This window comes from Apteryx rowi, unplaced genomic scaffold (genome assembly GCF_003343035.1).
Source record: "Apteryx rowi isolate R43461 unplaced genomic scaffold, aptRow1 scaffold_24, whole genome shotgun sequence".
In the NCBI taxonomy this organism is placed as follows: domain Eukaryota; kingdom Metazoa; phylum Chordata; class Aves; order Apterygiformes; family Apterygidae; genus Apteryx; species Apteryx rowi.
This window is the reverse complement of record NW_020448752.1, coordinates 1211426-1233314: the sequence shown is the minus strand read 5'-3', so window position 1 is coordinate 1233314 and position 21889 is coordinate 1211426. Positions and strand designations below refer to the sequence as shown.

Below are 21889 nucleotides of genomic sequence, written 5' to 3'. Positions count from 1 at the left end.
CGGGCGCCGGGCGATCGCCACCGCCACCGCACTGACCGGCAGCGCCCCGCCCCGGGACCACACAGCCCCGGTACCGCACCGCCCCGGTACCACACCGCCCCGGTACCGCACAACCCCCGTATCACACAGCCCCGGTACCGCACAGCCCCGGTACCGCACAGCCCCAGGACCGTGCCTACCGGTACCACACAGGGTCGCTACCGCGTCAGCTGGGTCCTGCATGGCCCTGGTACCGCCCGGGCCTGATCACACACAGCCCCGGTACTGCACCCCGGGGTACCACACGGCCCCGGCACCGCATCGGCCCGGTACCGCACCCACGGGTGCCACACGGCCCCGGTACCGCACGGTGCAAGTACTGCAGTGCGCTGGTCCCAAAGGCTCTGGTACCGCACCATGGGCGCGTCACACGGCTCCAGGACTGCACCGGCCGGGGTGCTGCACGGAGACAGTGTTGCACCCCCCGGCTACCGCACAGTCCCCTATTGCACCAACCGTACCCTGCACCGGCTGTACCCTGCACCGGCTGTACCCTGTACTGACCATACCTGGTGCTGACTGTACCCTACACCGCCCAGTACCCTGCACAGGCCATACCCTACACTGCCAGGGTGTACCCTGCATCGTCTGGGTACCCTGCACCGCCCTGGTACCCTGCGCCGACTGTACTCTGCGCTGCCCAGGGTACCCTGCATCATCCGGCCCCCTGCACCGCCAGACACCTGCCCTGGCTGGGGGTAGCCTGCACCACTCCAACTGGGGACACCCTCAGCTGCCCACGTACCCAGCACATCCTGGATGCCTGGCACAGCCCCGGCACACTGTCCCATCCACGGGGATGCCTGGGCATCCCACACTGGCTGTACCCTTCACCACCTCCCGTGTGCCAACGCCATGTCGGGCAGAGCCACGCACGGGGCGCCAAGCTCGGTGGCCCCGGCCCCGYGGCCCCAGCAGCTGCAAGCGCTGTGCACCAAGACCCAGCGCCCCGGCAGGTCCGGCGTCCCCCTGTTCTCCCGGCAGCACGGGGGTTTCCTCCCCTCCGCACGCGCGGCCTCCCGGCAGGAGCTGTCTCTCCGAGGTGGTGGCGGCCACCTCGCTGTTTCGGTCTCGCCTGACGGGATTATAGCAACCGTTGGAAACAGGGCACGGATTTGGGTCCAGCGGGATGTGTCTGTGTTCTCGGTATCTCTGTGCCATCGCCCAGGCAGCGGCAGCTGCGGTGCCTGATCGAAGAGGAGGATGTGCAGCTACCAGCAGACACCTCCATGCTTTCCGGTCCAGGCGACGGGAATGGTGCGCTGCCGGAGCTGCAGCCCAGACCTGACGTGGGCTCAGCAGAGCAACCACCGCTCCATGTTTGAGACACTTGTGCATGCGAAGGGCAGTCATTTATTCTGGCTCTCCCGCCCGTCCGCGGCACGTGCAGCGGGTTGGTGAATGCGCAGCCGAGGGCAGCCCCCGGCTCGGTGCTTTCCTCCCCGCAGCCTGGCCCCGCTCCCTCGCCAAGGCCGCGGCTGTTTGCTCGCAGTTCACGGCTTGCACGGTTTTGTTCCTGGACTGTTGCATGTARGGATGGAGCTGTTGGCCGCCGGTCCATACAGCCCCTCGTGCCGATGATGTGGCCCAGCGCTGTGCAGGACGGCCCGTCAGCCCTGCCCCGGGCCCATGCACGCGCCCCAYGGCACCGTGCACCCCACGACACTGCGTGCCGCATGCAGCAGCCTGTGCACAGCATCAACACAGCAACCAGCGGATGCAGTGGGGCTGCAGATGTCAGGCAATGGGCAGCATGTAATAAAATCCCCCGGTCCCCTCCGGCTCTGTCACAAGCAGCGTTTAGCCACAGCTCGGAGAAGGAGCAGAAGGGCTCGGAGCCGTCAGTCCTGCTTAAAACTGCAGCTGCTGGGGGCTAACGTGTAGCACAGCACCCAAAGCTGGCAGCGAGGTGCTGGGGCCCTGAGCACGYGTCCCGGCTGGGCGCTGCGGGATGCAGAGCTCCCTGAATGCACCTTGCACCGGGCCCGTACCTTGCTCCGGTCCCTGCACCAGGCAGCCCGGGGCCTGGCACCACTATGGGGCTGGAGTCCTGCTCGTCCCCTGCAGACCGGGACCTGCCGAGTGCCCAGCCGTGGGGAGTCTTTTGCAGGGAGGGAAGCGGCAAGGGYGGCCCCGTGGAGGGGGAGGCGAGGGCAGGCCGTGCAGCAAGGCAAGTCCCGTTGCAGCGGGAACCGGTGCCCTGCAGCCTGCGCAGGAGGAGAGAGGCCAGAAGCATGCGGGAGTCGGACCGACCCTTTCCCCAGGACCCTGCGCGGACACTGGGCTCTTTCACCAGATCCTCGGGATGGCCCCAACAGGCGGTGCGGCTCCGCACGCTCTTGCTGCAGTGCCCAAGCCCCAGCGCAGCCCCGGCGCGAGCGGCACCTGCTGCACCCTGCCCAGAGCCGCCATCGCCTCCCGCCACCCCGCGCTGGCGCCGGCTGATGCAGCCAGCCGCCCTCCTCCCGCCTCTGGCGCGGCGGCGATGCAGAAGGCAGCATCCAAGATGCCGCCCGGCGCAGGCTCAGCTGCCTGCCGGGGCCGGCAGAGGAGGGGGCTGCAGGCAGCTGCTGCACAGGGAGACTCACGCTGTCCAGAGCCGCGGCTCCGCTGGCCCCCAGTACCCTCAACGCAGCGCAGCCGGGCAGACATCTCCCTCCCAGGGATGGGGACGGGGCTCTCCTCCCGCCCCAGCCCCCCAAAGCAGGGTGCCAGCAGGCYAGGTCGCGCGGGGCAGCGTGGCACCCCCCAGCCGCGCTGGGTGCTCCTAAGAGCCAGCTGGAGCCTGCTCCCCGGCCTGATCCTGATTGAAGGGGACAAGCAGCGATGCACGGAGGAAGCAGCCCTGCACACGACCGTCTGTTCTCATTAACGAAGGAGTCTGTCTCCATCAGCCCTGACCAGACGCGCAGGCCTGGCCAGCAACACCTGCCAGCTCCCGTGCGACTCGGCTGCAGCCCGGCACGGGCGCAGGGCAGCTGCGGGGCACGTGCCAYGCGGCCAGGCCAGGCGGAAGGAGCGGCTGCCGAACCGCAGCGGCACCCGGGGCGCCAGGCAGAGGGGAAGCACAGCAGCGGCGGTGCCACGGACGCAGCCCGCGCTGCTGGAGGCGTTACGCACCGCYGCGGGGGAGCCGGGGCTGGGGGCCTGCCCTGCTCCCAGCCGCTACGCCCAGGTGAACGGAGCAGCGGTTGGGGTCGGTCACCACGTTGGCCCAGGTATCACATGGCCCTAAGAAAGGGTGGATGGGTGCTGACAGGCCCTGAAGCTGCAGCTCTGGCCGAGATTGCTCCAAGGGCAGGAGGAGGAAGAGCCCCCGTTATTACCACATAATGGTAAAAAGCTGTTTTGGTTTATTTACCCTTAGACTGAGGTCAACTCCCCCAGGAGCCCCTGCAAGCCTCGCACCATCCCCGACAGGACAGAAGGAAGACAACACTCCAGAAAAGCTACTCGAGGGACCCCAGGTGGAACAGGCTACAAGCAAGTTGCTGAGGGGGAACCAAAGATGCCAGTCACAAAAGTTTCCAGGTTCAGCAGGCAGCAGGAACGCAGAGCGCTCGGCTTTGCTTAGCTGGAGCCCGGCATTGCCTGCTACACAGACACGGAGGCTGGACGTGGTGCCAGCAGGCTGCATTAGCCAGGTCAAAAGTTTAGAAACCAGACATCACCCATCCACAAAAAGCTCTGTGGCAGTCAGGAAGGAGCTAACACAGAGCCTTGGGGCTCATCAGCAAAACCATGCTGAGAGGAGAAGTACTGTGCTGAGCGCGTTTCGTCTGCAGCTCCTCCTAGACTGCAGAGGTACCAGTTTAGGCATCGCAGTTACTGCTGCATTGGGGAAGCTGGGCTTGTCGACGCTCCGATTTACCCTAGAACATGCCTCTCCCTTTGCTTTTAACCCTCTGCTCTTGTAGCATATGCCACAGACCACTAATAAAGCTCTTAGGGTTTGTACATCGGCTACCAAGTTTGTACAAACCCCAGCCAGCATGCGAACACCGGCTTATGAAATAGGGGAGGAAAAGCTTTCTTTCCCAAACCCAACTGCTTAGCCTGAGCACCATTCTTTCACACACACACACACAAAAAAAGCAGAAACAGAGCTCAGCTCTAGTGAGGAAGAAATGGAGATCATGTACAGAGGTGCTGCGGGGCTGTAGCAGGAAGCTAGGAGGAGCTCCGAGGAGGAAAGGCAGGCTCTGAATACACACTCCTTTTGCAAAGTAAGCTCTCTGTATTCATCCGAGAATGTCTGCAGTACAGGGTTCATCTGGTATAAATAAAGTACAAAATTTTACAGTGTCTTAATCATTATTTTAACAAAAATACTAAAAACTGAGTAAAAACTGAAACAAAAGTGGGAAGGGAGACTATCAGCCACAAGGGATCTCCATAAACATTTGTAGAAATCGGATAGTAAAAACACTTTCTCTGTACAATAAAACCATCTTCCTGGCATCTCCCCGCGAGATGGGTAGCGGTGGCACGCAGCACTTGGGGCACTAGCCCGGAAACAGAGGTTGGGAGCAGCCCTAGCTTGTAGGTCAGGCTGAAGAGGCTGTATCCGGTCCACAGTGATGTCTCCCTCCTGGATCAGGCTTAAGTGCCATGGATCAGTAGCGTGCAAACGGGTTGTTGTTCTGCTGTGTCTGTGTATCTGTTGAGATGAAGACAGAGTTTAGACAGTCACAGGGTTTTCTCCAGCAAGGAGATTCCCTTCCCCACATCATTAGCACAAAGTCCTGAGGGGGGTGGTGCAGGGTGTGAGAAGACAACTATGTCACTTATGGCACTCCCTGCCATGCTCATCTGCCCAAGGTTTTAGGCAGCAGCTCAGACAAGACCCCACATACTTTGGCAAAGAGATAGATATCCTAAACCCAAAGCTCCGAGGAGACCTGCTCCATCCCTTACGGTGGAACTGCTGCACCATAATGAAGACCTGAAAGATGGCAGCTAGTTGGAGGATGAGGCTAGGTGCAAATTATTTCTGTATTTTGAAAGGAAAACAGCCCTATGCRGCTGCACAACACCCGCAGCCACGTGAGCTGCTCAGACAGCTAATGTCAAACACTTATCCTGAAGAACACCCAGAAACCAGAATTAGTGAAGGTTTCAGAGCTCCAGAGGTCATACCAGTGCACCAGGAACTAGTCTGGCTCCCTGTCACTATCTAGGTACAAACCAAGACTTATCTGGCTTGAGTGCCATTTGCCTTCAAGCTCAACGCCCTTCCTGTATCTACACGGAGTACTCCACCTGATGGCTCCTTTCTACCAGGACTYGGTAGCTCAGCCCAGCCAGAGGTCTACAGTTCATAGATTTCTTAAGCTTTGGACAGATTTGAGCCAATATTTTAGCAATGGGGCAATCTCTACCCTTTCACTGATGAATCCTCAGCAGCAACCTATCTCCATAAAGCAAGGGAGCAGCAGGGGTTTCTGCTGGATGCAGAAATAGATGCAATAGAGTCTGCATGAAGAACATGCCCAGAGGACCTCCAGGTGGCACAAAAAGGGCTGGAAACATTGTAGAGTTATATTCGAGAGCCTCATGAGCCTGCGAGCTGCAAATACACACATACATTTTCTCCTGAAACCCAATCAGCATGTTTGGCACTGCAGATTAAATAAAAGCAAACCACTGCAGCCTGGCTAGTCCTCTCTCCTCCTCAGCCCTGCGGCACAACCGTATATTCAGCATATCCTGGGCCTAAGGTATTCTTGTCCTGCTCCTACAAGATGTTCTTGGTTTATGTCCCGCTTTCCACTCTACCCCAGACTCTGCGAATAAGAACTCCAGATGGTTCCTGGGGGAACTGATGCAAACCCAGTGAGGTAGCACGGAAGCTGCATGCTGACACACGACTGCACTGGGCCCACGCACCCGTTCCGTATAAAACTCCACTCCATTTGCTGTACAGAAAAGATACAAAAATATTCTGCTACACGCAGATTCTTACATGAGGTCTTCCTATACTTGAATGTCCTGGCTAGCATCCTCGCGCAGGCTTGCGGCCTTTGAATCAGACTAGTTGGAAATGCTTAAGCAGCATTAAAATTCCTGGTTTTTGTCACAAGCGCTAAGAATTTGCTGTCAGGGAACAAGTGTAAGCACTATTGTTTGGCCATTATTTATTGTAGACATTTATCACGTGTGAGTGCTATACATATGACAAAGAAACACCTCCACCCCCGATTGTCTCCAGCATTTCCCAGGCACAAGCCCGCTCTGAGAAACACTCAGTTTAAAGAAACTGAACTAACAAGTAGATAGAACTGAACAACAAGCAGATAGAGCAAACCTGCCAGCTGTAATTTTACTTGACATTGAATTACAAGCCTCCAGATCCTTGTCTGCCATAGAAATGATGGCCCAGCAACGAAAGGGTCAGTTCCCAACCACCAAGTTCCTAGCTCCCACCCCACACATTGTTAGGGCTGCCACAGTCTCACACTTAATGCACTGCAAAAAGCTATGCAGTCTATCTGTAGGCACTTTCATAGCATCTCTGCCATTTTTATGGCAGAAAAGCCACCAAGGTGACAGTAAAAACAGCAGGCGGTTCAGAGGGGAACAGCACAGAGACTGGGTTCTGCTTTTAGCTCCCCCAGCCAGCAGTTCAACACAGATCGTAATAACCGTACAGTGCCAGCCCAAACATCAGCTGTCGCATTACTCCGTCTGGGGCAGCAGCCCTGGACACCGACGGAACACCGCAAACACAGCAAGCGTGCCGCAACACTTCCCAGAGTACCGTCTCCACCTCCAAGAAGTCTTGCCCTGACCACGTCCTGAACACAGCATCTCTGCGTAACCCACCAGGTGGGCACCCCAGGATTAGGCCTCCTTGAGGCCTTCACAGATTGTGTAAGCAGCAGAGGAAACGCCTCTGAACGCAGTAAAGCTGCAGACGGGATACTTTGGGAAAGCTGCCTAACAGCCGCTACAAAGGCTCCCCGCAGCCCTCTGCACGCAGTAGGTCTGGAAGATTGCTCGTGTGCTGGCAGCACCACCAGCGCTGCTGCTGTGCGTCCCTGGGACAGGAGCTCCGAGTCCTGATGCCATCTCCCTGCTGCCATCGCTTACGGCCTCAGACAGTCCAGCTTGGCCTTGCTTCCCTACCTCTCTGCGCCAGGGTACCGCAATGGAGAATGGCAGGGGAGGAGAGTAGGGACAGGATCAAGAACCCTCAGGCTTACTGGAAAGCTGCTGTTGAAGCTGTCGGACCAGAGCGGCTGTTTGCTGCTGCTGCTGCGTCTGCTGAAGGCCCTGGCGCTGGAACTGCAAAGAGAGAAACGCGGTTATAACCACACTGCCGGGCTGGCGGTCTCGGCACTCACGCAGCCCTGGGAAGCGCAGGAGAGGGAGGAGGGGGGGATGCAGGTGGAGCCCCGTTGGATTCGTGCTGGGCTGTCACGTCCCTCTGCCTCAGAGGGAACACTCACAATCTGCTGGGGGGGAAGAGCCTGCATCCCCAGCCCCGGGGGCTGGCCCTGCGCCTGTGGCTGAGGCACTGTGGAGACCTGGGGTTGCTGCTGCGGCTGCGGCTGTGGCTGCTGCTGCTGCTGCTGTTGTTGTTGCTGTTGTTGTTGCTGCTGCTGCTGCTGTTGTTGCTGCTGCTGTTGCTGCTGCTGCTGCGAAGACAAAGAAGTGAGACCATCAGCGACACATCTGGACAAGGCACACAGCAATGCAGCACACGAAGGCTGTTCCACCACAGTGACGTGCCCTCTTACACCACTCTCCTTCACGGGTACCTAAATTACCTGAATTTCACACGGACCCTGCCCCAGCCTGAGAAATGGAATGAAATACAAGGCCAGTAACAGAGTTGTTCTATAAGACAAGTTCTCAACAGGTAGAAAAAGAGCTACAGGTTTGCTGATCAGCCAGGGAATGGCTAGGAGCAAACATTACAAGAACAGCAAACAGGACCTGGAGCTACCTCAAGAGGCTGGCTAGTCCATCTCTTGCCTCCAGGTAAAATCAGCAGTACCTATGTCACCGAGTATTTGTCTAACTTGTTCTCAAAAGTCTCCCAGAGATACCAACACAGCTCCCACAAGCAATTTATTCCAGGTCACAGTTACTCCTACAGCTACAGTTTTCCCTAATCTCTACCTCGAATCTCATATGCTATGATTTAAGGCCATTTCTTGTCCTACAGCCAAGGGACAYGAACAGATTTATTTATTTATTTATTTTAAAGACAGATGTGGTGACTTATATCTCCGCTTGTCTCCTTTCCTCTAACCTGAAGCCCAGCTATTTCAGCCTTTCCTCAGTCACATTCCCCAGCTCTTCAACCTATCTTGCTGCTCTTTTCTGACCCTCGAGCCAGCTGATGCTGCGCTTCAGTAAGGATGTGGATCAAACTGGATGCAGAGCTCCAACCTAGATGTTGCCAGAACTGTTCATGGCGAGAAGACTATTCAGCATGCTGAACTTACAAAGACAGATTGTACCCACAAATCCAAAGCATTTTCGTTTCTCCAAATCAAACTGATTTCTAATTTCCAGACATTTCTCCTTCCTGTAAAGGTTGTTTTGAACTCACTAGATAAAGAGAAGAATTTCTAGCAGAAATAGGGAACTACTAATGCCATCATACAAAGCATGGTGATACTAGGTACAACTCTGATCACCAGCTCAAAAGGGTAAGGTTCAAACCTTGAACAGAATTAGAAAACAAAGATGATCAGGAAAAGGGACAATTTCTTATGAGAGGAGGTTAGAAAAACCAGATCTTGGGAGGATAGAAGTGCTCCCTAGGAATACATTGGGCAAACATCAAGGAGAAAGAAGAGCCAGTAAACAGGATACAGACAACAATAACAACTGGATAAAAGAACTGATCACAAACACATGGAGGCTCGGATCAAGAAGGATTCGACCCATCAAAGGGCGCGAGTTTCTAGAACAGCCTAACTTCTATTTTAAACCCATTTGGCCACTTAGGATCTGAAACGGATGCTATAACCTGGGTACACTAGAAAGCAGACAACTGACTAAATATGCCAGGAGAACCCTTCTGACCTCATGTTCTACCTTCTTAATACTGACTGTCAGTCAGGAAAGGCTGAAATAGCTGGGCTTCAGGTTAGAGAAGAAGAGAAAAGGGGAGATCCAAGTCTCCACATTTGTATTAAGAAGATTAAGCTGTTCATGTCCATTGGCTGTAGTACAAGAAATGGCTTTAAATCATTATGGGTTGGTAGTCAGCTCATTATCAGCCCATGAAAGACTAACTAAAAGGTCATTCTTCCTTTCCACAAGCCACTGCATCATGACAGTCAACTCAAGCACCAAGAGTGTTTTGCATCTGGGCTTCCCGATACCACAGCAAGAGTCACCTGTAACAGGGGAGATTTTGCCACCTCCCCCCCACACACACACTTTCTTTTTATTTATTTTTTTTTGAACAACCAAACAACGTCAGCTAAAACCAGAAGGTACATGAAGTTACTGAGCTAGGACAAGTGCAAGCAACTTGCCTGAGGAATGTTCTTTTCCTAAGTATGAGTGATGGAGAATGCTAAAAAAGAGCTAGTGAATAGTCAGGAAGTGCTACTCATCAAAAGGCCTAAGAACTGCTGACCACGCTACAGGCAGTCTCTTGTCCAGTGCAAGGCAGCAATTCGCAAATTCTGCTGACAGTGGCTCTCCGCAGGAACCACCGCCTCGCGCAGGTACCTCGCAGAGCGCCCAGCACTGCAACACGGGGTGCGCCTGCCCTGTGCCCTTTAAAATCTGCCCATATTTTACAGGTTTGCTAAGCTTTGTGATAAGGAATACAACTCGCCAAGTAACCCACAAAATTCCTGTTTAGTGTTTCTCTTTCCATTCAATCCATTCCTATAATTATAAAAAAAAAGTATTCATATCTGTATTACTATATCATATGGGTATTTAATATTTATAAGACCAGTATGCAAATCCATGGGATACTCATCTCTGTTGACACATGTCTGCGAACTCCTCTGTACCTAGAGAGTTAGGTCTGACCATTCATGTTGAACCAGCTTTCCACCATCCACTGTAAGATGTGGAGGACACGTACTGATTCATACCAGATCTCTTACCACTGGGAATTGTGACTGATACTTATTTTGGTCTTGTGAAAACGCAGACATGCTCCTAGAAATGATCTTGTAAGGAACAACTCTACCTACCCTGGGGTGGACAGGGGGATTTTCACTTTGTTTCTAGCTACTGTAACACTGACTTCTGAGACAGCTAGCTTTCTGCACAATCTTATGGGCTCAGCTGGAGCTGGAAGAAGTGGGATGCAGGCCACAGGGTACTAACAGACCTTTGCTGTTCCTAACTTTTCTTCAGCTCAGGCTGGGTGACAGGCAAAAGGCAGCACAGCAGGTCTCTCCATCAGGAGTGGACAGCTCTAAGGAAGGGACAACTGCCTAGCAAATTATTACAGACAGCCCCCAACAGAGTTGACATCCCTCCTGGCACAGAGAGGCAGAGCAGAGCGTTGCTGATGCAGAGGTAAGCAGCGCTCAGCAAGCCTCCTCTGGCTCCAGTGGCCTTCTCTGTGTCACCAGCCACTCACCCTCAGCATCTGCTGCTGCTGTTGCTGCTGCTGCCTCAGGTACTGCTGCTGCTGTTGATCAGGCAGTATCTGGCTGGGTCGAATTCCTGAGGGGACTCCTTGTGCACCCAAATGGTTCATCCCACTCATCATGGGGGCCTGCTGTATCGACTGGTGAGGAAATCTGCAAGAGACAAGGACATTAATAACCATGGAGCAAAAGATTCATGGGCTGCTATCTTCTTTAATCCAAACCCAGCTTCTGCCATCAACGCCACAGCCCCGATAGCCCCCTGTAGCCCGTGCTACCTCTGCAGAAAAGGCAAGGGACACCAGGGCCCTTCAGGGCTTCAGCCAACCTAGTTTAAGAAGCTCTGAATAACGATATTCAGCCCATTCTTCTGCAAAGTTTCCCTGCTGGATGTACGCCTGCCCAGGAGCAGCGAGAGTCCCAGATCTAGCCCTTAGCGAGTGATCGGCTGGCCAGATTCAAATTGAAAACAGACTTTCCCAGGTCATTTGCCTCATACTTCCCAATTTCATCTTTTCTGGCTGGTAACACTGTCTCCTGCCTGCAGCTGGCATCTCTCCGAATTTCCTCCTGTCTCTCTGTTTCTTCCCAGGACTGAAAGCTGGAAAAAGATGTTCCCTTGAGGATGCAAAGGACTCAAATGCTGAACCACAGAGCATGGAAAACAACAGGCTTTTCACAGATTGCTATTAGGATTGTCTAAACTGAGAGTGGGGAAGGCCCTGACGAAATACAAACAGTTTCTCAGCATCCAGCAGGGTGGGAGGTACCTCTGTGTGTTGCCCAAGGTGTGCCCGTAGCCTGGGGCCTGCTGGTGCACATAGCCGCTTGGTCTCTGCTGCATCTGTCTAACAGGGTCCACCAGCGCGGGGTTAGAGCTGGGGTGGGAATTCTGATAGGGCTGGCCAGAATAGGTAGGAGGTACCATCGTGCCCGACTGGGACGGGTGCTGCTGAAGGCCTATGTGGGAGACGTAAGGTGTGTAACCCTGAAATGAAACAAAACAAACAAAAACAAAAAAAAGCTTTGTCAGCAATGGGGTACAGAAGAGAAACGGGAGCAAAGGACAGCGACCAGCTCTGTTACAGTGCCATCACGAGGCTGCTCACCTCTGGGATTCAGGTTCGCGTTAGCTAGTAAATGAGTGAAAAGAGCTGAGCAATTTCAGGACTTAGGAGCACTGTCCTGTGTGAGAACCAGATCCCAGTCTTACCTGGGGTCACTACCACTTACCTGGGAGGGCTGCAGTGCTCCATAGGACGGGGTTGGAGCCATCTGGCGCACTGGCTGCTGCCCCATTATGCCCTGGCCCTGCTGGAAGGCAAGAAAAACACTTTTTTCGGTATCACCAAACCAGACAGGTATCTTCACTGTAAACCCGTCAGGCTGCTGCACAGCATGCAGTGTGCAGGTGCTAACAGTATCTGCTTCCCCCTGAACTGGGTGAAATAGGCCACTAACATCCCTGCCATCCCTCAGCCAGGATGTGCCCCTCTCGCTGCCCAACAGCCACAGATGTCCCAGGGCACCTCAGTGACATCTCCACCAATTCCGTTAGTGACAGGTACCCAACAAAGGAGGTGGCAAACAGAGCTGCCCCAGAGGGACAGACTTGAGAGACAACAGCTTTCCAGGGCAGAAACAGAGACAGGGTTGCAGAGCTCTGGCCAGAAGCCACAGCCCTAGCAAACAACTAGGCCCTGCTGTGCCACAGGGTCCGGCAAGAGCAGCAGCACAGCTTGGACTTACCAACTTCGCCTGAAGCTGCTGCCTCAGGATCTGCCCCTGGGACACCGGGGGCTGCTGTCTGTACACTGTTGGCTTGTAGGAGGGGTCAAGGCCCATCATGCTCCCCATCCCTGAAGGCAGCACCCCACTATAGGGAGGACGACTCTGAACAATTTTCCCCAGTGGCATGCGCACAGGTCTGTAGGATGTATCCAGGCGAGGGCCACCTGCAAGAGGAAGAGATTGACTAGTTACATGCTATTGCTGAGCCTTGCAGCTCTAGAACGGCAGCTCGTCACCATATCTGGATATACAACAGGTAGAAGAAGCAAGTGTGTGTAGGACCATCTTGCAGAAAGGGTTCTCACAAGAGAGTCCTGCAGAGGTGCAACAGGCTCACCTTCTTCTCCCCACCTACCTGCCGGAAGAGGCTGATTCTGGGCATAGAGACCCATTGGTGATTGCCCATATGCCAGTCTAGACACAGCGCTTCCTGTCTGGTGATGCAAGAGATCTGTAGGCATGCCAACTCCATATGAAACTCCTCGGCTAGGACCCAACACAAAATCCTGCAAGGACAAAGAAAGGCATAAGAAAGGTCAGCGTGCACTGGGAATTTACAGCTGGATCAAGTGTATGAAAGGGTTGCAAAGTCCACAAGAGGAAGTCCAGGGTGCTATCCGAGCTGGGCAGTCTCTTTCCCTCCCATCAGGATTTAAGGAAACATTTGCCCTACCCCAGGGTGGAGGGAGAAAGACAGAGCTCCAGCACTCCCAGCTGAGAGGAAAAATTCCATCTCCATCACTACACTGCTCTCTGCTCACAGGCTCCTCCGGAAGACCCAAGGGAGTTCCCTGTGACCAGCAAGCCTGGACAAGGGAGACCCATAGCTGTTGGGCAGTTGATTACCTCACTTTTGCTGGCAGACTGGTTGCGTTTCTTGGCTTTGCTCTGTTTCTTCTTGCGTTCTTCAGTAGAGGTGGCAGGATTGGAGCTTGTTTTGTCAGTCTTGGCTGGTTCCACAGCCTTCTTCTCAGGCTCTAGAGCCACAGGCGTAGGAGGCTCTTCCTCTTCAGGGGGCAGTGGCAGTGGCTCTAGGTAGTAACTACGGGGCTTGGGTTTTAAGTGCGTGTGGTATAGAAGAAGCCTCTGTTGCTCCTCAAATCTGGACACCTTGCGATCCACCCGGACTGTCCCAAACCATCCCCAGGAGAGGGGGGCTGAGTGCTTCAAGCCCTCAAACAGATCCCAAGGAGAAATCTTCTGCTTTGTAGAGACTTGCAAACCCTTTAATCAAAAAGAATTAAGAACCTACAAGATCCTGTTATTTCTCCAGCTAGGGTACAGAATACTCTAGGCTTCCACAACATCTCACTTAGTGTATCCCAAACAGCAGCCTGAGCACTTGCTACTGGTCCTTGCTCTTCCACACAGCAAAGCAGTCATTTCTGAAGGCTTTCATCAACAACTGCTCCTCTCTCCAGCAATGAAACATTTTCTCTGCCTGTGTCCTGTCACAGGCTGGCATTGCCCAGTAAGTCATGCAGTAGGGATTATGGGTTTCTCTTTGAGCTTCAGATAGGCATGAGTACAAACCCAAAATTTAAATAATTTCTCAGACCAGAGCGGCATGTATCACCGAGCGTTAGCACACATTAGCACCTAATTTTGCCCTTTTTGGACATGGTTAGGTGCCAGTTTGGCTGTGTGTAGCCAGCCACATCAAGCTCAGCATACAACAAGGTGTGCAGCACACAGAGGCCTCCCAAGCAGCGAAGACTCAAGGTTTCAGATGACAAGTGATGTCTGCATACAGCCATGATACAGAAAACAGAGCTCCACTTACTTCCTTCTTGAAGATGGAGTCAAAGCCAGCTATTTTATTGCCTTTGGTGTCAATGAGAGATCCCTGAGGTTCGCAGGTGATGACGTCTCGGGTTTGCTTGGGAAGGGGAAGTAGCTGTCGCACCTTCTCCAGGCTGTCAGACTGCCGGTCCCCCAGCTCCTTCTGCACAAGGGGAGCAGAGGAGACTTCAAGAATTGCTCAGAGAAAAATCATCCAGAGCCCACCTGTGCCTCTACTGGTGTCAACTTCTACTCTGTCATTATCACTACCTATCACCTTTGCACCCTTCACCCCAATGCCCACAAAGCCATACGGGCAACCATCATGGCCTCTCTAAGCAGCAACAGGACAAGTACCATGTGAGACCCAGATAAAACTGCATAGTTGGACCACTGTGACACAGCACTCTCAGCTCCCCCCACAGGGCCCAGCATCCCTCACCCTGAGTTTCTTGACCAGATTCATGTACGCCCGTTTGTTCTCCTCCATGCTGCCCTGAGAAATGCTGGACATATCAGCAGCCAGGGTGCCATTGATGAGAACACTCAGCATGTCCAGCACCGTGGTGAAGAGCTCACTGTTGGTCAGAACAGAAAGGCTAAAGTCACAGGAGAAGCAGATACAGAGCTTCTGCCATCGCAGTAACACAAAACATTATTAGATTGTTGAGAGTACTGCCTACACACAAAAGCATCAAGCCCCTGAGCACAGGCCGTTTCATGGCATGCTATGCTGCTTTCAGCTGCTGCTTCTTCCACATGGAGGGAGCACTCTTCAGTCTAACCTCCCACACCTAATCCTTCTTTCCTTATACAACCCAGGGTGTTCACATTTCAGTCAACTGCAATATCACAGATTAAGATTGGCCTCCTGTCCACCCATTCAGCTTCTCCAAAAAGTTGTCCCTGCAGGTCCCAACTCAAGGGAGTTGAGCTCAAGCTCTTCCCAGCTTGTCTGTTTGCATCTGGAAACCCAGGTTTGCTCCAGATATATCAGAGTGCACTTACACAGCAAGACCTAGGTTATAGCCTCCTATTACTCCAAAGTCTCTTTCAGTCACCACAGTATTTCCGACAGGGCGTCTGGAGAGACAACTAGCTCGCACAAGAAAGGGGCTGCCTCCCAGCAACTAGCTCGCACAAGAAAGGGGCTGCCTCCCAGCAACTAGCTCGCACAAGAAAGGGGCTGCCTCCCTTGGGAAGCGTACTGATCAGAAGCCAGAAAGTTACTTGTTTGACTGCATGTCCACAGTGCCACTGCTGATGATGTCCAGGAGAAGCACAGCCCATTCAGTTGTCTGCTGTGTACTCCGTTGAACTGTGTCAAACATTCCTCCCACCTGGCAGGGAAGAATAGTTTAGAGTCACAGGTACAGCAAGAAGAAATGCTAAGATTAGAAAGTGAGACAGGAGTCTAAATCGGAGCAACTCCTCTGCTACAGCAACTCCTACAGAGGACTGAAGGAAACTGCCGTCAGCAGAACAAACTTCAGACATAAGCAGTAGTGCTGTGGACTCCAAAAGCATTGAAATGGGAATGCAGTGCTGTGACCAGCCTGCATAGCACATCTCAGAAATAGAGACCAAAGCTGTGGATCCCATCCTGGCCGAATAGAGCAAGTGAGTTTCTCCACACACCCTATCTCACACAGGGCTCAAGACCTAGAAGCAGCTGGGATGTCTCTCCTCAGGAGATATATAGCCCCTCAGTGTGCGCTTGCTCAGAAAAAGGGCAGAGGACCCTTCACCCCACATGGCTAACACCCTCTTTTGGCTGCTCACCAAATTCAGTCGGAGCTTCAGGGCCTCATGCATCAGTTGCTTGGCTTTGCAGTCATCTTGGTACTGATCTTCCCGCCAATTCGTAACAATCTAAGTGATTTAGGAGAGAGGACAGACCTCAGAAGCTGGGCCCTAAAGTTTATAGAGAGCAGCTTGTGTTGCCCACTATCTAGTGACTCTGAGGAGAAGGTCAGCTGAAGCACCCTGCACTGACTGGGGTAAGACCTTCACCTTATTGAGCACACACTCAGATAGACAACATTTATGGAGGACATGCCCAACAGTCAGCCTGCTGAGGCATGAGCCCTTGAGGAAAGTGAGGGGAGAAGCAAGACACCTACCTGCTGGACTTGACTGTACAGAGAGGTGAGGAGGCCTTCCCGCTGCTCATCCTGTCCTTTCAAGCATGTTAGCACCAGTGACAGGAACGGCTGCTGGCTCAGGAGGGACATGCTGCAGAGAGAACAGCGAGGGAGCTGTACTGCCAGGCTGGAGGATCAGCATAGCCAGCATTGCCTGCCCTTTCCCCAGGACTCACCTTTTCTGCTTCTGGCGGTCCCGCTCTTTGCGGGATGATGACCCCAGATGCTGTCCTTTCTCCAGCTCCTCTCCAGCAGCTTTCAGCACATGGCCCTGCACTGATGTTGGAAGCTTGGCAATCAGAGGGGCTACCAGCCACACTCCTGACCTCTCCAGGGAGCTGTGACAACACAGCGGAGAAAAGCAGTTTGTAACCCAACCCACGATTCAGACTTGTCTACAAGGCAGCCTCATGCTGGGCTCACCTACCTGAGGATGGGCTTGGATTTGTTGCTGGCAGGTGTAGCACTTGCTGAGCTGCTGATACTGTTGACTCCATTGCCAGCAGAGCTAGCAGAGCTGGTCTCTGCTGACTGCTGAAATACCTCAATGGTGGCCTTGGCTATATTTTCTAACAAGGAGTTCATTTCCTGGAGACAGGGCAAGGGAAGAGAGGAGAGCTAAGCCTTTCTCTGAGAGCACCCACTGACAGGGCTTGCACATCTAAACATGACACAGTCAGCAAATTCCCCCAGGGCTGCTGCTCTTGGGGTCTCAGACTCCCCATATCTTTCTTATTCTTGGCTATCACCAGACTCACCCATACGTCCTCTTTGTTTACTTTCTCCACATTCTCACTTCTGCTAGGCCACCTCCCCACCACCTCACAAGCAGCCACTTCAACACTAGCAACACACATCCCTGCATGGTTCCACCGAGCAGTAACTCACGTTATTTGCTGTCTGCTTAATCATGAGCTGCAGCTCCAGCGAGGACTGCCTCATAGTCCACTGGTCCAGATTCTGCAACACACACACACACACTTCAGATGAGTCCTTGTCTCTGTTCAAACCATGTCCTCAACCCACACCCCCAGCTCCCTTGGTAACAAGCGTCAGATCCCTCAGAGAGGTCTGCATTTTGGACAACCACATTCTAACACCACATTAAGCAATTACTAGGACACTCTTGGACTATGTCAGGACCCTGCACCTGTAGGATGCGTTTAATCCTCTGCCGCTGAGGATTTTCTCCCTCCTCATTGTCCAGCAGTCGGTGTGGATAGCAGATCAGCTGCATCAATCTCTGAGCCTGTGTGCTGCTTAGGACAGGATCCTGCAAGTCATTGCTGTCTTCACAGAGGGACTTCAGACATCGCTCACCTACCCACTCCTGCAAGACAAGCACAGGAAGGCAGGGTCAGCACAGACTCACACCTGACGCCAAACTGGCACTTCTGCCTTCAGTCTCAGAGAGATTAAGAGAACACAAACTCATAAGAACCTTATTGGAACAGGGTAATGCCTGACAATCATTTCTCTTCGTGAGCTGTACTGTCTTGATTCAGCAAGCATCAGGTGTCACTACACCATTCTCTCAAAACTCCCCTTGCTTGTGTATGTAATATCCATATCCTTGGGAAGGTTCTTTTTGCCACTTGCCCAGCTTTCCACATGAATTCAGTAGGACTTTGCCTCTGACCCACTCTATATTTAGACAATCTCACAAGTATGAAGTCAGTTACCATCTTTGCCCTTGAAAGACGATCAGCCTGTCTCTCCAACATTTCTTTTTGAGCTTATAGTCATCTCCTCAGGCTCCGTATCGCTGAAGCGGAACCGTTCATCTGTCTCTTCTCAGGATAGTACTACAAACACTTTTTTGAGCATTACGGACAACCGCTACACCAACCATCAGACTCAGGTTAACAGCTTTGACTCCGGTCTCCCTCTTGGTTCTCACTCACAGCTCTGACTTGTCACAGATCCATGAAATCAATCCTTTCAAAGGGCCAGTCATGGTTATGTTTATTAATTTAGAAAAACTGAAGGGCAAACCAACAATTAAGTCATAATCATTTGCACCTAAGAAACCTTTAGCCCAGTTCTGTAATCCACTCCTTTGTCCCCCACTCAGGATGAAGTGCACACCTGAATGTGAGATGATATTTTTCCAAGTTTGAGAAATCACCACATGTGGTTTAAGGCATTCTACAGACATTTCAAAACTGATAGCGCGAGTTCTGCAACATCTATCACTCGGACTAGAGGTGCTGATGGTAAACACGGTTTTGTATACCTTTAACAGCTGCAAGAGCCCTGACGCAATTTAGTTGCACTCGCTGGCATCTACTGGAATACTCGTTCCTACATACCCAGTGCTGCCAACAGTTGGTACAAGTTGGGATATCTGACACACTGCTATTTCCTCCTGCACACATACGCGCACACACACATACACCCACATTCTGCCTGCTGTGCGTCCTTCCTACGTAGACTGGGACCAGCAAGGGAAGATCTACTTCTGTCAATGCTACAGTCAGGTTTCAGCACGAAGTAGGTTGAATTTTTACTCGTAAATAGGCAGCTCCAGCTCTTTTTCGTAGGCTGATAACACTGCTGTATAATGAGCCAATTAATAAACAACATCACAAAGCACGAGGCTGACACAGCACTGAGTGGAATGGAGGTTTCAAATTGTGACACTGCATCTTCCCTGCTGACAGAATAAATTTGTAACCAAGGCTGAGGACACCCTTCACCACTCACTCAATTTCATACAGTAATGGCAACAGCCACTCCAGTCTGCAACTAAGTACATTATTAGCCAGGTTTCAGTTCCTCAAATGTCAATTTTCCACAAAGGAACAGAGTTACTGGTGCTGTCAGATTAGGGCTGAGCAAAAGACTTTTGTTGTTGTTCCTTTAATTAACTAAACAGGGCACTGCAAAGCCTAGGGATACATTAACAGCCTAGCTGCAAGCAATACTTAAGCTACACTCTGAGAGGCACCATTTATCACTTCAACGAGCTGTCTTTCTCATGCTTATCTTCTCTGCCTTCAGCAAACATCTCAACAAACCACTCCCAGCCCTCCTCTCCTTTGGCACAAGCCCCGTGCCATTAGGAGAGCAGAGGGGATGTGCAGTCCCTGCATACTTTAACACTCAATTCTTGACAGCTGTTCAACCTTTTTTGCTGGTTATGAGCAATCCTTAGCGCCATCACATGGCAGAACCACAGCTGGTTCTTTACTGACATTTCAACAAAATACCTGCCAAGCCCATTCTGAAGAAAATCGTATGGAATATATCTATCTGCAGAAGGGGCAAGGACAAATCCAGAGATGGGACAGACTCACCTGTTGACAGATGCTCCTTAGTACATACTTGGCATAAATATCCAAGCTAGCTGTTTCTACAGTTACTACCCGACCACCAGCCTTCCTGGTACCCAGCTCATCATCCATGAGATCATCAACGCCTCCAGGGTGGGAAAAGCCAGAGCCTTTCAGTTCTGCATCTCCTACAAGGAAGGAGCAAGTGTCACTTAATCACCAATGCCAAACCCAAAACCTGACCCACAACACAGCTTGAACTTTTGCAAAGTCTCCCCTGTGATCAGCAATCTCTCTGCAGATGAGAGAGAGATGAAGCATATTTATAGCTCAGCTAGAGGACTCTAGACAGACCAGCTACATATCCACCAAAATAGATCTTCTCTGCCCTTCTGTAAAGCCAATACATGTCTATCCCTATGCAAAATAATGTCTATCATCCCCACTAAAACCCATTCTTTCTTACAGGTTCGGGCTAACATGGGTACATACCCAGAACAAAGACAGCCTTCAGCACTGCAAAGACTGCCCCATCCACAATGCGATTCTGGGAAGCTGCCAGTAAGTGACGGTCACAGGAGGAACGGATTCCCACCGTGGGTTTGTCTGCAAAGAGGACAATGGGGAAGGGCAATACCCAGCAAGTGAAAAAGACCGAGGCTCCAGAGCTGCCCGAATTATAYGTCAGCCAGTTTAGCAGGATCAAGCTCAGAAAATCCTGAGGCTAGTCCTTTTCCCATGTAACATGGGGTCAATTTAATTAAGTATAGCAGAGCACAGTGCCAATCATGCCATGACAACTGAACCATGAAATCCAAATGGGGAACAGTGCCTGTGTCATGAACTCCAAGCTCCAACAGTACCCTAACCTAGTATACGGGCTGGGTTTGGAGATCCGAGCAATCAGGATACTGATGAGAAGCCAAGAACAGAGCTTCCTGGACTGGTTCCATCATCAGACAAAAAGGGAGTGCTGTGAAATAGCAGCTTCTGGCACCAAGCTAAGAGGCTGTATAAAGCTATAGACCAAAAAAAAGATGTGATCATTACTCCAATGGCTTAGTGATGGCGAGGCCACCTCTACTGGTGAGTTCCCGGCCTCCTGAGCCTCCTCTCCGAGATGCCTGGCTACCATGGAGTGAAATAAATGGAAGGATATTGTTCTTTGTCCTCTGCAGAAAGCAGCATATCAGACTAGGTCTGCTCTATTCACAGTAAGCAGGGCATGATCTCTAATCACAGGGTCCAGCCTCTCTTTTCTTAGGGTGCAGGAGCCTCAGTGCTCTCACAATAAAGAAAGGCTCTATTTTCATTCACTTACTGCCATCTTGCTGGCATGGGTTCAGCTGTGGAGTCTTAAACAGATGGAGTAAAATCCGGCAGGTCAGACGTGCTCCTGGTTCTGAGTCCTGTTCACTGCAGGCTATGTAAAGACGACAGTCAACTTGAGATTTCTCAAGTACTGGGACAGCTGACTCTCAATCCAAAAGCTATTTACGCTGCATTGCCCTGCAGCAGCCAGTGGAGAAGCTGCAGCAGGCTTATTGTATTGACAAATATGGAGCACACGCAGCAATTAACATGCAAGTGAGCAAACAAATCAGTATTATCCCCAAAGACATGCATTGCACTCGGCTCACTTCATCTTCCCAACTTCACCCTGAGTCTGGATGCTGCCATCCCCTGAGCAAAGCTAGGGAGGCGGGTGGCAGAATAATGGCAGAGTGACCCAGACACCATGAGGCCAATTGGCCAGCTGGCTGCTCCAGGCAAAACACTAACCCAAACCACGTCAGCAGTGGGAAATGCACTGCTGGAGTTCAGAGCCGAGTACACTGGTGAAACAGTGTGGTTGGTCACACCTCCCTGTCCTTATTTCAGCTTGTGCACGAACTCCAGGGAGCGTGACATGGAAACCAAAAGGCCAGAAATGCTCTAAAGCAAAAGGTTCAATTCTGAAGTACAATACTGTAAAAGAAATACTGGAGGCATGTTTCACAACTCTGGGGTTCACAAAGTATTCACGGAGCTCAGGCCTTGGGCCAGCCCTGGGAATAAGACAAGCTCTCTGCAGGGAGGCGCTTACCAGCATTGAGGAGCGAGGGGATAGCAGCACAGCGAATCAGGTCCTCCAGCAGCAAGCACTGCCGGGCAATGAGAATGGCAACAAACGTGGCCAAGGAATCATGGAAAGATAAGTCACTGACCTGGAAGAGAAGAGATTAGTCAGCGATCACAACAGCCTCTGCCTCATTCCCGCCGTCAACTTAACTAG

The 21889-nt window shown here is 52.3% G+C and overlaps 1 protein-coding gene across 7 annotated transcripts in view; it reads right to left on the bottom strand.

Moving 5' to 3' along the window:
• Positions 1 to 4256: 4256 nt before the first annotated feature.
• The window catches only part of MED12 (mediator complex subunit 12), a 38358-nt gene continuing 20725 nt past the window's right edge, over positions 4257 to 21889 (bottom strand). The window contains exons 23-44 of one of the 7 annotated variants that reach the window (XM_026066134.1): positions 21701 to 21821; positions 20936 to 21037; positions 20107 to 20220; positions 19639 to 19802; positions 17490 to 17669; positions 17228 to 17299; positions 16767 to 16927; positions 16516 to 16677; positions 16319 to 16430; positions 15978 to 16067; positions 15426 to 15535; positions 14638 to 14773; positions 14197 to 14358; positions 13260 to 13637; positions 12769 to 12919; positions 12372 to 12577; positions 11856 to 11936; positions 11393 to 11610; positions 10613 to 10775; positions 7491 to 7679; positions 7245 to 7326; positions 4257 to 4699 (exon numbers count right to left, since the gene is read on the bottom strand). In XM_026066134.1, coding sequence (XP_025921919.1) covers positions 4656 to 4699; positions 7245 to 7326; positions 7491 to 7679; positions 10613 to 10775; positions 11393 to 11610; positions 11856 to 11936; positions 12372 to 12577; positions 12769 to 12919; positions 13260 to 13637; positions 14197 to 14358; positions 14638 to 14773; positions 15426 to 15535; positions 15978 to 16067; positions 16319 to 16430; positions 16516 to 16677; positions 16767 to 16927; positions 17228 to 17299; positions 17490 to 17669; positions 19639 to 19802; positions 20107 to 20220; positions 20936 to 21037; positions 21701 to 21821 — 3198 coding nt within the window. In that variant the 3' untranslated portion in view covers positions 4257 to 4655. Of the gene's footprint in view, positions 4700 to 7244; positions 7327 to 7490; positions 7680 to 10612; positions 10776 to 11125; positions 11224 to 11392; positions 11611 to 11855; positions 11937 to 12371; positions 12578 to 12768; positions 12920 to 13259; positions 13638 to 14196; positions 14359 to 14637; positions 14774 to 15425; positions 15536 to 15977; positions 16068 to 16318; positions 16431 to 16515; positions 16678 to 16766; positions 16928 to 17227; positions 17300 to 17489; positions 17670 to 19638; positions 19803 to 20106; positions 20221 to 20935; positions 21038 to 21700; positions 21822 to 21889 lie in introns of those variants that run through there. The other 6 variants (XM_026066135.1, XM_026066139.1, XM_026066136.1 and 3 more) reach the window with 6 other exon arrangements.